We start from the raw sequence: 12,941 nt of genomic DNA on the forward strand, positions 1-12,941 counted from the left end.
AAAGAGCAATAAAATTATTTCACATTATTCCATTCATAATTCTTCCTGATCCACCATGTGTGAGTTTGTGAATGAGTACAAAAGCTGCATGATATGTTCTGAACGAAGTGAAGGGCATGAATGTTTCGATTGTAAACATTAAAAGAGTTCGGTTGAGCAACGAACAATATTTTCATGCTCAAAAAATTTTCTGCTTATTCGTGCGTTGTGATTTGTTTAGTGACTTTATAAAGGTCGGGTGTTTGGAGAGACCACAAACCCATTTGTTCCTCTAAATTAACCAAACGATTCTTGTTGTTTACGTCTTCGAAACAAGAGAAAACAATCAAGACAACGTTGGTTACTTAATCTATTCCTATCGATTTTTTTCTTTTAGGAAAGATATTCCTCCAAAATCTGTTCTTCCTTATTGCTCTCTAACTTTTCTTTTTTCGTCTTTCCATTTCTTCTAAAACTTTTGAAGTTGAACTATTTAAGTTGAAATACTTTGAGACTTTTTCTAAATTAGACGAATCTTCTAATGCTTTTCTCTGTTTTTCTTCTTGAATTTTATTTTCTGCTTGATGATGCGCATTTTCATATTTTTGCTATCATATGCATACTCAACAACAAGAAGCACCAAAGTTCTCGTCACCAGAAAAAACTTATAACTGTGATGAGATATGGATGTAGCAGGGAGTAGGAATGCTAATTCTTTCAACATGTCAATAGAAGAGATCTTAAAACTCACAAAAGTCAAACTTAATTGCAGCGACATTGTTTCCCTATGCACAGTTGAAAAGCTCATAAAAGCTGAAGAGGCAGAAGAATTTGTTGCTGAAACAACATTTGAGCAATTCAACGAGTAAAATCGAAGAATTATGAGTTTATTCAACTAACGGCGCATAGAGTACACAACATCTAGCATCAATTTGCCAACTCAAATCTTCCATTAGGCGCATTCTGATGTTACACTAATAGAAACCTAATGAATAAACTCATTCATGCTTCTACTATTAATAATAATAATAGCAAAAATTCGAATTCGGGTAATAGCAATAATAGCAATGGCCTTTCCCAAACCTTCAGGAATCCATTATCCGGTAAAACTACCATTGTTCTGAAAATGTCCGTCGGTCTAAAGTAACTATTACATACAAAATATCTTCAGACCGACAATTTTTCGACACCCAAAGTGACAGCACTTTACCAAGCAAAGCATCATGTCACAGACATCAAGGTTTCGCGAGAATGATCAACTGGTTCTCCATAACCAACCTCATGCAGGTCCATAGATCCCATTTCAAGTCTCCTTAACACACTAATGTCTTACCACTGTACAACCTTAGAACAGAGTGAAACACACGTCCCACGACGCCAAAAACTCTGCCCATTCAGAAGGAATCGAATACAATGGAAAGTAATGCCCTCTTCTGAATGCCTCCAATCGTTGCTTGCGCTGACAACGATTGTATCTGAGGGTGACAGCAAAAAACCATAACCACAACCACGTTAATCATGACAAGGTGCCATCTCCTTGCACCTTTAAACCAGAACACACCAAGTGTGCTCTATAACCTTAATTGTAACACTTACCTTTTGGCAAATTTTTCGATCTGAATTCCAGTTTGTAGGGTGGGAGAGTGGAAGCTTTTTTAGAAGGCTGATAGGGAATTTTGTGATGATATTTTCCATATGTGTGTGTGGATGACAACCGTAATGGCAAATGATGCTATTTTTTTAATAGTTATTTTTCTCAGGAGTTACAATGTTGATTTTATCGTTGGATCCTTCTAAACTGACTTAAGTATGGCGCCTTACTAACAATTTGTATCAGGATGGTGTGACGTTTAGTTAAATTTGAATTTAAAGGAACAAATGGGTTTGTGGTCTCTCCAAACACCCGACCTTAATAATTAATAATGGTCCGGTGTTTGCGGGATTTTCTGCATATTTTGTCAATTGACTTTATCAAGGTCGGTGTTTGGAGAGACTACAAACCCTTTAGTCCTTCCTTAAATTAACAAACGATTTTTATTGTTTACGTCTTCGAAATAGTAACAATTCCATCTTACTAACTTGAAGGAAATCTCGCGTTGTTCAATTTGCGAAAAAGACAATATTGTCTTGTTTGAAAAGGGAAAGAGTTAAAGTTACTTCTAGTCACGCAATGGTTGGTTATCTCTGCAAATTGTGGAATGCCCTACTATCTAGGAGGTCAAATTGCATCAAGGGACAGTTTAATTGTTACCGGAGTTGACACTCTCAGAAAGAGATATAATATTGATCTTCGTATTGAAACTGAAGTACTTTCCTTTGATAGAACCCAAAAACAAGTATTATGCAAAACACCACTCATAGAATATTTCGAATGGTATGACAAGTTAATTTTGTCCGTTGGAGTTGAACCATTTATTCCACCACTGGAAGGAGTGAAACATCCAAAAATTCATATTTTGCGTTCTCTTGAGGATATGGATCGAATTAAGCAACATGTGAAACCTGAGAAGAGATGTGTGATCATTGGTGCTGGTTTTATTGGATGTGAGGTTGTTGAGGCCATCACTCATGCCGGTGTTAAGGGTAATTAGATCATGTAATGCCACCAATGGTAAGTTCTTTTCAACACTCATGAATGAGTGTATTTACATCAGAAATAATTATGTGAATGATTGCTGATGCATTTCAATTCTATGTCCTTAGGACAAGGAAATGGTAGCTCCTCTCCAAAATGTTGCATTGTTGTCAAACACCGGATCCTGACATTTATGCATGTGGTGACAACACTGAAATTGAAGATTTTGTGTTGAAAAATAGAACTCAAGTGCCGTTGGGTGGAATTGCTAACAGAATCTTTCAGAGGAGCTCAAGGTACATCCATCATGGGAGGATTTAATCTGCTTCCTTGTAGGTGTAGAATTTCTTTTTATTTTCTTAATGATCAACTCAACTACTCCCTTCTCAAACTATAGCACTGCTTGACCTTTTCCAAATATCCTTCATTCCCTTCCTTATTCAGCACCAACTTGATATGCTTGTTCATGTGTTCCATATAATGACAACTGGCACACAAACAATCATTTTGGGAGAGGACATTTACATTGTCCTTGTTTTGTAACAAGTATTTGTATTCATTCACATTCAACGCAACATCCAACTCCTCCTCATCCAATTCCTCACTCACCCTCTCTCACATGACATTTCCATCATGATTCTCATGATGCACATGCATGAGGGAGGGACTTTTCAATTCATCCACCTTGAGACCACATTCGGAACAGGATCCACCCAACAATTGAACCACCTTCAAATGTAATTTGGCCCAATTAGACATTTCTTTTTGTTGCATGTCCTTTTCCCAGTCCTTATGATACATGTCCTTTTCCCCGTCCTTTTATTGCATGTCCTTTTGTTCCTGCACATCCTTATTTCCGACCTTCCGTTGCACCTCCTTCTGATGAATATCCTTTTCCCCCTCCTCCCCCTTGACATGTTCCAAATAATGACAACCCTTACACAACACCACCACAGGTTCCACCTCAGAATAATAAAAAATCCCCATACTTTTCCAAACGAGAAGAAAAGTATTCGGTTTTGAATATTCTCTCCACACGAGAAGGATTTTGATAATCCAAATGGTGAATCGTAAAACCATACAATTCAAATTCATGGTCCATGACAATCCCGCATTGGTGACAGGAAACCTTATCCTCCTCCCAAACCTTTTCGCAAACCTTTTCAGACAAGTCTAACATGTTGTAAAAGAATTCCACTCCCAATTTATCAATCATTAACAATTCTTCAATGAGCCAACGATAGTACAAGTGAACTTGTCTTTGGGGAGAGTTTGTTGATCAATTCCTTTAGGAAAGGGAATGAAGAGAGGTGAGGTTCCAGTGGTGAGGACTCCTTTGGGGAGTGATGGTGTTGTTGATTGGGTTTCATCAATAGTACTTGCCATCCTTGCTTGGTATTCCTTTAAGGGAATGGCCTTGCAAGATCGAGTCTTGAGGTAGATGGGGTGTCGATTGTTAGGTTTAGTGAAGAGTTGGTTGTTTGGAGACACCTGATTGAGTGAAGAGTCGGTGATGAGATTCTTGTGAGATGCATGCTTGTTTGGTATTTCCAAAACCTTGTTACTCTTGTTGATTTCAGAAATGACCTTATTCTGGTTTGGGGTTTCCACAACCTTATTCTGGTTTGAAGTATCCAAAACCATTTTACTCTTGGTTTAAGTATCCACAAACCTACTCTTGTTTGAGGTGTCCACAAACTAACTCTTGTTTGGGGTTTCCAAAACAATACTCTCGTTTGGGTTTTCTCAACCTTACTTTTGATTTCCCAAACAAAATTGCTAGTTTCTAGATCATAAATATCTCCCCGAAGAGAGGATTCCTCCTGATCATTCAAGTCGTTGTGGTTCACCATTTCAAAGGAATCAACAAGATGCCCCTGAATCCGATCAGTCGGATTTAACAATGTACGAGATTGGACTGCTGCTTGATGGAGGAGGTTGTTTCATTCCATACGGATGAAGATGGCAGTTGAACACCTCCATACATGTTCGGTCCCCTTGTTGTTTCATTCAAAGTGGATGAAGATGGCCTTGTTGAAGAGCCTTGTTTCTTTTGATTAGGACCATTTTGATGGGGAGAGGTTTGTTTTCTCTTGGTGGTGCTATTCTTCTTCTTCTTTCGAGGGATGGCCATGAATATAGGACAAGTGAGGGTAATATCAGAGTAAGGGTATGGTTTGGGCAAGGCATGTCTTGAACAAGGTTGTAATTATTTTTACTAAGAGTGCTTTTCGAATTAATTCAAATAAACGTTTCTCCTCTCCTTCAGCCAGGATGGGGCCCAGCAGCCATGCAACTCCGAATCAGGTGGGAGTTTTGGAGCACATATCCTCACCGAATCGAGCTGAACTGTGACGAAACCCATCGGGATTACATAATAATAATGGCATACAAATATATTTTGTTGAATTGACCAAACCTACCCAAAACCCAAACAACAACCCAAACCAAAACCACAGCTACAATAACCCAACAAATAAACCCATCCAAACCAAGAACAACGTTTTTTTGATATATAGGCAATACAAAAATGACGATCTTGAAAGCCGATGATCCTTAATTCAAGATGTAACTTTGGAGAACTAGATGACGCTGGATCTGGGTGCTCCTTTTTCACAAAACCCTGACGTGTTTTCAAAGTTAGGAAAAAAAGAAACAACCAAGAAGGATATTAGTCATCTCATTAACGATCTGAATGCTTCATCAAAGAGTGATCAAGTTGTTGAATCTAAAGACAGCTTAAACTTTGATCAATTTGTCACTTTATATTCACAAAGACAAATGATTTTATTTGGAAATAAACTGAATCTAACTTTTAATTGGTGCAAATTGAGAGATTCTTCTCCTCACCCAGATCCGAAGCAAAACCTCATGTCTTCAACCGAGAGCATGATAAAGCAACGCAGTTACTCGAGCTCTGTGTGGACTGTGCCTTGTTCAAAGGAACAATTCGATAATAAGAAGAGAATATGTGGATGCGAATTTCCAAGTTGAAGTTTCCCAAAACACAGAAATGGCTGAAAAAAATCATCGAACAACAATCAGAGAGAAAAGACTTTGCAGTTTCAAGTTATATTTATCTTGTGAGTTTGAATCGAGACAAAATTACGTGTGTTCATCACCATTCCATCACCATCACCAACACCTTTCATTGAACCATTCCCTAATCAAGGCTTCATCAATTTTGAGATTCAGAAAATAATAATTGCATCATCATCTCTCCTTGGTGCTTCTCTTTTTGTATTGTTTGAACACCACAAAATTGAGAGAGCCATCCAAATTTGAAATTCACGAAAGAGATTACTATCAAGCCATCACACATTTTAATATTACCGTAATTTATTTCAAAAAACGTTTCGGCCATCATCATCAACAACAATAACCCTAAAGTCCTTTCATCATCCCTTTTAATAATATTATTTATTATAGTGAACAACGCACAACAACAGATCATGTGGAGAAAGAAACAAATTGAAAATATTAAACAACAACAACAACACACAGCAGCTGCAGCCGACACTCCTCAATCGGTATCACCACTGAGTAAACCCAACCTTCTAACCAAAATTCAAATTCAGGAAATTATACAAAAACAAGTTTCAATACCCATCGATAGACACTCAGTGGCCGATGATGAAATTAATGGAAGAGGCGACGACTGTTCGATATCTTCATCAAGTACCGGAACTACGAACTACTGCTTGTATTATTTCACGGAACTAAACTTTCCTGACGTGAACAATTTGCTCGTGTTTGAACTTCGCTTCTCAACACAAATTATTACTCCTGTACAAAAACTTCAAATCATTAATGCTTCAAAAGGAGAAAACAAAAAACCCATTGAAAACACAGATGACATGGATAGAGATGAGGATGTGTTGCCATGTCCTACTGAGTCTTCGTTGAACTATACTCATTATAAATTTGCAGTGACTGTTCCTCCTGAATTTCCAAACAAGAATTTGAGTATATCATTGATAAGCATTCATGGACAAGGAATAACGGATAGTGTCACGCGACAACAAGGTGCAAGTCCTTCCGCTGACATTAGCAACAACGTCACAGCAGCTGGGGCATTTCAAAACAAAACCTCAAATTTCACCCATCAACAATCTATACAGTATTGTGTTGTTGACAGCCAACTCAGATCCTCACACAACGATTCATCCTTGATATCAGTAACTGAGGTAATCAAGTTTTTGAAAAAACTTATTTTTGATGCCGAAAAGAGAAATTTTGAATCTCAACAAGGTGATACTCTTTCCATGCTATTTGGAAATGATAAAGACCTGCTCACACAGCTAGAGAGTCAATATTTCTTACCAGATTATGATTCAATGGTGATAGAAGAAAAAGTCGTCGATAGAAGACACAATTATGTATTAAGATCATGTATATATAACCAACAATGTTATGCTGTGAGGACAGTTATTTTTTCAAAACCAGAACAGCTTGAATCGTGGAAGAGAGAAGCTCTCTTGCTTTGTACATTGAAACATCCATCTATTGTTGATCATATTGGATATGGCCTTCGAGCTGACAAATTTCAATTCAAAATTCTAATGGAGCACTGCAAATATGGATTCCTTTATGACATTCTTTTTAAACCACCAGCAAAGAAAAAATCAAGTTTAGACACAAACAACTTGAAAGAGCAATTAAGGGATCCAGAGATCATTTATAGAGTTGCTATTAGCGCTGCAAAGGCATTGCATTATTTACATACCGAAAAGAAAATGATTTATGTTAACGTGAATAGCGCGAACATTATGCTTGCTGATGAATTCCAAACCAAGTTCTTGGTGGACTCAAGTACTTGCTATGTGTGTAATGTAGCAGCATCAGGACCAATCAGCGACATTTCGCCGTCACAATCAACTGAAAATCTTATTATTCCACCTGCATTAATCAAATATTACAATCCAAATGTTAGTTCTGCAGAAACAGCAGTACTGGTGCAGTATAAATCACCAGAGCAAATTTTATTACCTAAACGGAAGTACTTACTCACTTCGGCTGTGGACATTTTTGCGTTTGGTATTGTCCTATATGAAATATTTACACAGAGGAATCCATGGAAAGGTACACAACCCAAGACAATTTTAGAGAAGGTTGCTAATGGAGAACGACCCGAATTGTCTCCTCAACTTGTTCTTGTTCCTCAACAATTAGAGATTGTAGAATTAATTTCATGGTGTTGGCAACAGGATCCCTCAGAGAGACCAAATATTTCTCAAGTACTGAATGCATTGACACAATTATCCTGTAAGAAAGCACAATAAAAGGCGCTGCAACAATATGGATGACAAAGCTGAATCAATGTTCCTCTCAAACACTCAATTCTTTACAAAATTAAAATGTAACATGGCCAACAAACTCGCAAGCAAGATTATGCTTGAATTAAATTGTTGTATGTCACTCTTTAATTTGATTCAAGTCGGTAAACAATATCTTGCACTTGTTAATGGAATTTGCAACTTCAATACATATCAAGTTTTTAAAATGGATTTTCCGATTATGGCTGTGGATCCACTGCATTGCGTTCATGGATGCATTCACTCTGAAGAATCAAAAGAATTTATTCGAGCTCACTGCTCAACCATGGAAGTACTTTTCAATAAAAGTGTTGAGTTTCTGGTTTTTTTAAGGTGGGCAGTGCTTTTTGATCTGTTTGACCTTAGTAGTCAATTTAAGGTTAATCCATACCGATGGCTGTATGAACATGCTAAGTAACTGTTTGATGTGGCTACAGGGGTTGGATTAATTTCAAGATGGTCCTCGATACAATGGGTGTAATTATTTTCTTTCTTTCAGGAATCAAGTGGGATGTGTTTTGAATTAAATATGATCCCAAAAGTAGACGTGAGAAGTCAAGCCTGAAGAGGTTGTATCTGTACTCTAATGTGGTAATGAAAAATGAATAAAAGATAGATCAAATGAAATTTTGTGAGAAATGAACACAAACGGAATTAATGTTTATTATTTTTAATTTCCTCCAACAACTCCTTCAACTGAAACAGAGTTACTTGTTGTGTCTGTTGCTGCTCATTCAACAACACCTGCTGACGCTGATCCGACTTTTGTTGCTGTTTCTGATCTCAGAATAATAAAAAATCCCCATACTTTTCCAAACGAGAAGAAAAGTATTCGGTTTTGAATATTCTCTCCACACGAGAAGGATTTTGATAATCCAAATGGTGAATCGTAAAACCATACAATTCAAATTCATGGTCCATGACAATCCCGCATTGGTGACAGGAAACCTTATCCTCCTCCCAAACCTTTTCGCAACAGCAAGTCAAAGACTTGGCCAGCATTTTCAACTTGTAATTCTTACACATTTCACATCGACCTTCCTCGTCGACTCTTGTGAAGGGATATTTAAAACCTTTGCATTGGTCTTGTTCAATATCTTGAAGCATGTTTAATGAGATTTCAAAGGAATGGTCAAGATTGGAAGGAGAGGGACAGTAAGTTCTTCTTGAGGAATGAGAAGCATAACGATGCATGAGAACGATCATGATTGTCTCAACGTTTCCTATCACCTCAAAGAAAACCATATTTGGAAACATGATCCCTTGTCCAATATTCCACACAAATCCACAACAATGGTGAATGAGGACGAAATGAATACACATAGATGAGAGATGGTTGTTTTCTCCTTCAAGTGGTCGTTTGTTCCACATTGTGCCATGAATGAATTGCATTTCATCTTGGCAATAACAAACCACACAACTGAACATATTAGAGGTTGTGTTGTTGTTTTTTTTTGAATGTGAATACGAGAGTCGTTGTATGCACTTAGGTGATGATTAAATGACGAATGAAGTCTTGATTTTGAAATGTTGTTGTATAGAGTAAGGCTTGTTTATAATCAATGTCCAAGCACAATTTAAATTCTTATGAGGAACTTTCTTGATTCAACTGGATGATGTGGATTGTTTTGGGGCAACGCATTAGTGGTCTTTTTCGAGAGTAAATTCGAGTTGAAAATCCATTAAATACTCATGTGCTGATTTTGAGGAACAATGACGAGAGTTTGCGTCACAAGAGTGACGATGAGATGATGAAAGCTTGTGAGAGGACCTTGAAGGAAATTTGACATGTATTTGTTGATTTTGATCAATGTGTCATGTTAAAATTTATTGACATATTTTAAACCATGGATTACATCCTTGTTGTTTGCACTTGCTACATAATTTTCCAGCACAATCGTGATCATCATTACACATTTGCATTCCTCCACAATTACATTGAGCCATATTACAATGATTATTTCTGCAATTATTTGGAGGACATTTCAATTTTGGATTATTATATGCGTCACAACTCAAAATATTACAAAATCCTTCTGGCAACATTCCTTCAAAATGATTACTTCCAATAGCAATACCATTCAAACTCTCCAATTCCGAATATTCCTTTGGAATTTGTCCATATAAATTATTAAAACCCAAATCCAAAATCATTAAATTCCTCAAAACAGAAACACCTAAAGGTAATAGACCTGTCAAGTTATTATTCACCAAAGCAATAGCAAGAACCGATTCATCTTTGACACATGTCACACCTCGCCATGAACAATAATTCGTCTCCTCTTTGGTATCCAAAGTGTTCCATCTAGTGTTATTTCTCCAATAAGGACCTCCTGTGGAATAGTAAAAGGAACGAAGGAAATGACGTTGATCGGTCCATCCATTGTTTGATGTTGTGGAAGAACCAATATTTCGGAGATTATTGTTGGAGAGAATGTGTCTTTTGCGAAACGGGTTTTTCGTGAGCTGAGATTCGCGAATTGGATAATGGAATAGTAGAATTAGTCCATCGAAAGTCCTTTTCTACAGAGAAACTGGCTTGACGTCACCCAAAAACTTCCTGTCGCATCATGCCTAAGAGAATGGTGAAGAAGATCTCACTTTTCACCTGTCCACACATTATTACATGTAAAATCATTTCCCGCCTAAAAAAATGATGTCCAAATTCAATCCCAACAACAATCAGAATCCTCAATCGCATCATCATCATCGGTTAATGATGAATCCTGCCTTTTTTCAATCCTCTACTACACAAACACCATCAGTTTCATCATCGGTTCGGGATATTCCAATTGAAATTGTGGAGAGTAGGAGGTCATCCACTGCTACCACTGCATCAACATCTGCGCAGATGAGAGCCTCTTCCTATCGAGAACCTATCTCATCCTCTCAAGCACACACAAGTCATCGGAGTCAACAAGGAAGAAATAATCACCATGCAGTTCATCAGCAGCAGCAACAACCATTAAATATTCCTAGTTCTTCTTCCAGAATGATTGGGAGCCTTAAGCGACGGCCCTCTTCTGCATCATCCTCCATTCAAAACGCTATCGATGAGGACGAAGAGAATGTCATCTCCGAAGAGGAGGAGGAGCCTTCATCCTTGTACGAAATGACACGATACTTGAACAAGAAAAATTCAACCAACAACGAGTCTATCCATCATGAAGAGGATGAAAATTTTGTGGTACAAAATACAAAATTATTCAAGCCAGTCGTTAAGCAAAGCATGAAAAATGATTTTGATGAAATTCCAATTCATGCAAAATATAATCAGCATCAGGAAATGCATGATGTGGAAGAACAAGATGAAACACTTGATCAAGACGATGACACACCTACTTCGATTCATGAATCTCCAATTAAGGCAAGACAACCTCCTCGATCTGGAGCCAAGCATAGGAGAACCCTATCATCAAGAATTTTGCCAAGCAATAATTTTAACCAGAGACGAGATAATGACTCGTCTTCCGACTCGGCGTCGCCTCCACAGTTGCCACCACAATCAAGGCAGTATCGTTCGCCGGTGGTCGAAGAGACAAAAGTTCAAGAGGATTCTCCCAATGTGAACGATAAAAAACCATTAAGGAAACAAGCCCGATATCCTAAAAAATTGCTAGAAAAACCAACGCATGAAATTGTTGAAGATGAGCAAGAGCATATCGAAGAAAACAATAATCTCGTTTTTTCAAATGACCAAGAAGATTCTGAAGAACACGAGTACAAATCTCAAAAACAAACACTTTCTCGAAATAGATCAGCTCCTTCGTCTTCCTCTCTGAAAGAAATGAAACGACTACAAGAGGAAAATCTTCGACTTCAGGGCGAGATCAATGAACTGAAACGAGACAAAAACGAAATGATAAAGCTTCACAATGACAAAATTCACAGCCTCACTGATAGACATAACTTGGAGATACAATCTCAACAACAACGTATGGAAAAAATTTTGGATGAAAAAGATTCTAAAATAACCGAGCTTCAAAGAGAAAATGAGAGGCTCAAGTCAGAGATTGGACTGTTGGATAAAAGTAAGGACGGTCAAGACACTAACAAGTTGCTTCAAGAGCTCGAACAAAGAGGAAATCTCTTCAACAATTTGAACATGAAAAATTAACACTTCAGGATGAAATTGAGCGTCTGAAACACTTGTTGTCGGAAGCAACAAGACAATCCAAAGAAATGGAGTCCAAGATCAGAAGTAAGGAAGACAATTTGAACGGACTCAGCAACAAGATTGAGACACAAGAACGAGAAATTAAATCTCTCAAAGAGAAGGAAATGAAGGTCATTGAGGAACGAGAGAAAGCTTTTGCCATGTACACAGAGAGTGAACGAAATAATCAACAATTACAAGAAAAATTACGAAATTTGGAACATCAATCCAAACAACTTCTTCGTGAAAATGAAAATATCACACAGAGACATAATTCCTTAGATACTGTTCGAATTCAGCTTGAAAAGACAAATGATCAATTGAGAGCTCGTGTGCAAACATTGGAAGAAGAAATTTCGCGAATGTCTCACAATCAAAACATGTTCAATCAAGAGAGAGAACAAGCCATGTTCAATCAGCAACAACAACTTTCACAAGAACTAGACATGTCAAGAAGAGAAATTGCAAATTTGCGAGAAACAATTAACATGTTGAAAAACGAAAAGGCTCTCCTTGCATCACAGCAACAACAGCAGCTCTCCCATCAACCACAATTTACCAGTTTTAACAATATTAATAGTATTACAGCTTCTCAACCAGTGAATTCAATACCTCCATCACGTCCTCATCTTTCCCTTGATACATTCAACTCGCAGAGCTCGTCCTATGAAAACTCAAGCTACACACCCAGCAACACACTGTATAATACGACCAATCAGGCACCTCAGCCTTCCTCTTTCAATAGGAAAAACACGAACATTTTATATGCAACAACAACAAGTTCCAATTTTGCACCTAACAATTTTAATTCTCATGTCACCTCAATTCCTTCCTATCCAACATCTACGTACGGTAGCAATACAGATTATTCAACTAGTGTTGTAGATACTTTGTCACAACCTCACACTCCTGCTAA

General features: G+C 37.5%; 6 protein-coding genes across 6 annotated transcripts in view; 4 read left to right on the plus strand and 2 right to left on the minus strand.

Annotated features, from left to right (window-relative positions):
* Positions 1-2,177: 2,177 nt before the first annotated feature.
* FDP41_013776 (uncharacterized protein) lies at positions 2,178-2,570 on the plus strand (the record flags this gene model as incomplete). Its single annotated transcript, XM_044704442.1, has 1 exon — positions 2,178-2,570. One exon carries the CDS (start codon positions 2,178-2,180, stop codon positions 2,568-2,570), a length of 393 nt encoding a protein of 130 aa, XP_044564840.1.
* Positions 2,571-3,769: 1,199 nt separating this feature from the next.
* On the minus strand, positions 3,770-4,198 carry FDP41_013777 (uncharacterized protein; the record flags this gene model as incomplete). The annotated part of the gene is made up of 1 exon (XM_044704443.1): positions 3,770-4,198. The coding sequence occupies one exon, from the start codon at positions 4,196-4,198 to the stop codon at positions 3,770-3,772; it is 429 nt and encodes a 142-aa protein (XP_044564841.1).
* Positions 4,199-4,451: 253 nt separating this feature from the next.
* On the minus strand, positions 4,452-4,688 carry FDP41_013778 (uncharacterized protein; the record flags this gene model as incomplete). The annotated part of the gene is made up of 1 exon (XM_044704444.1): positions 4,452-4,688. The coding sequence occupies one exon, from the start codon at positions 4,686-4,688 to the stop codon at positions 4,452-4,454; it is 237 nt and encodes a 78-aa protein (XP_044564842.1).
* A 1,318-nt stretch (positions 4,689-6,006) lies between these two features.
* FDP41_013779 (uncharacterized protein) lies at positions 6,007-7,836 on the plus strand (the record flags this gene model as incomplete). The annotated part of the gene is made up of 1 exon (XM_044704445.1): positions 6,007-7,836. One exon carries the CDS (start codon positions 6,007-6,009, stop codon positions 7,834-7,836), a length of 1,830 nt encoding a protein of 609 aa, XP_044564843.1.
* Positions 7,837-10,522: 2,686 nt separating this feature from the next.
* FDP41_013780 (uncharacterized protein) lies at positions 10,523-11,986 on the plus strand (the record flags this gene model as incomplete). Its single annotated transcript, XM_044704447.1, has 1 exon — positions 10,523-11,986. The coding sequence occupies one exon, from the start codon at positions 10,523-10,525 to the stop codon at positions 11,984-11,986; it is 1,464 nt and encodes a 487-aa protein (XP_044564844.1).
* A 65-nt stretch (positions 11,987-12,051) lies between these two features.
* Positions 12,052-12,941, plus strand: part of FDP41_013781 (uncharacterized protein) — a gene marked incomplete at both ends in the record, with an annotated part of 1,333 nt that continues 443 nt past the window's right edge. Inside the window, one exon of the mRNA XM_044704448.1 lies at positions 12,052-12,877. Coding sequence (XP_044564845.1) covers positions 12,052-12,877 — 826 coding nt within the window. The remainder of the gene's footprint in view (positions 12,878-12,941) is intronic.

Source organism: Naegleria fowleri (genome assembly GCF_008403515.1).
Source record: "Naegleria fowleri strain ATCC 30894 chromosome Unknown tig20, whole genome shotgun sequence".
NCBI lineage: Eukaryota > Heterolobosea > Eutetramitea > Acrasida > Naegleriidae > Naegleria > Naegleria fowleri.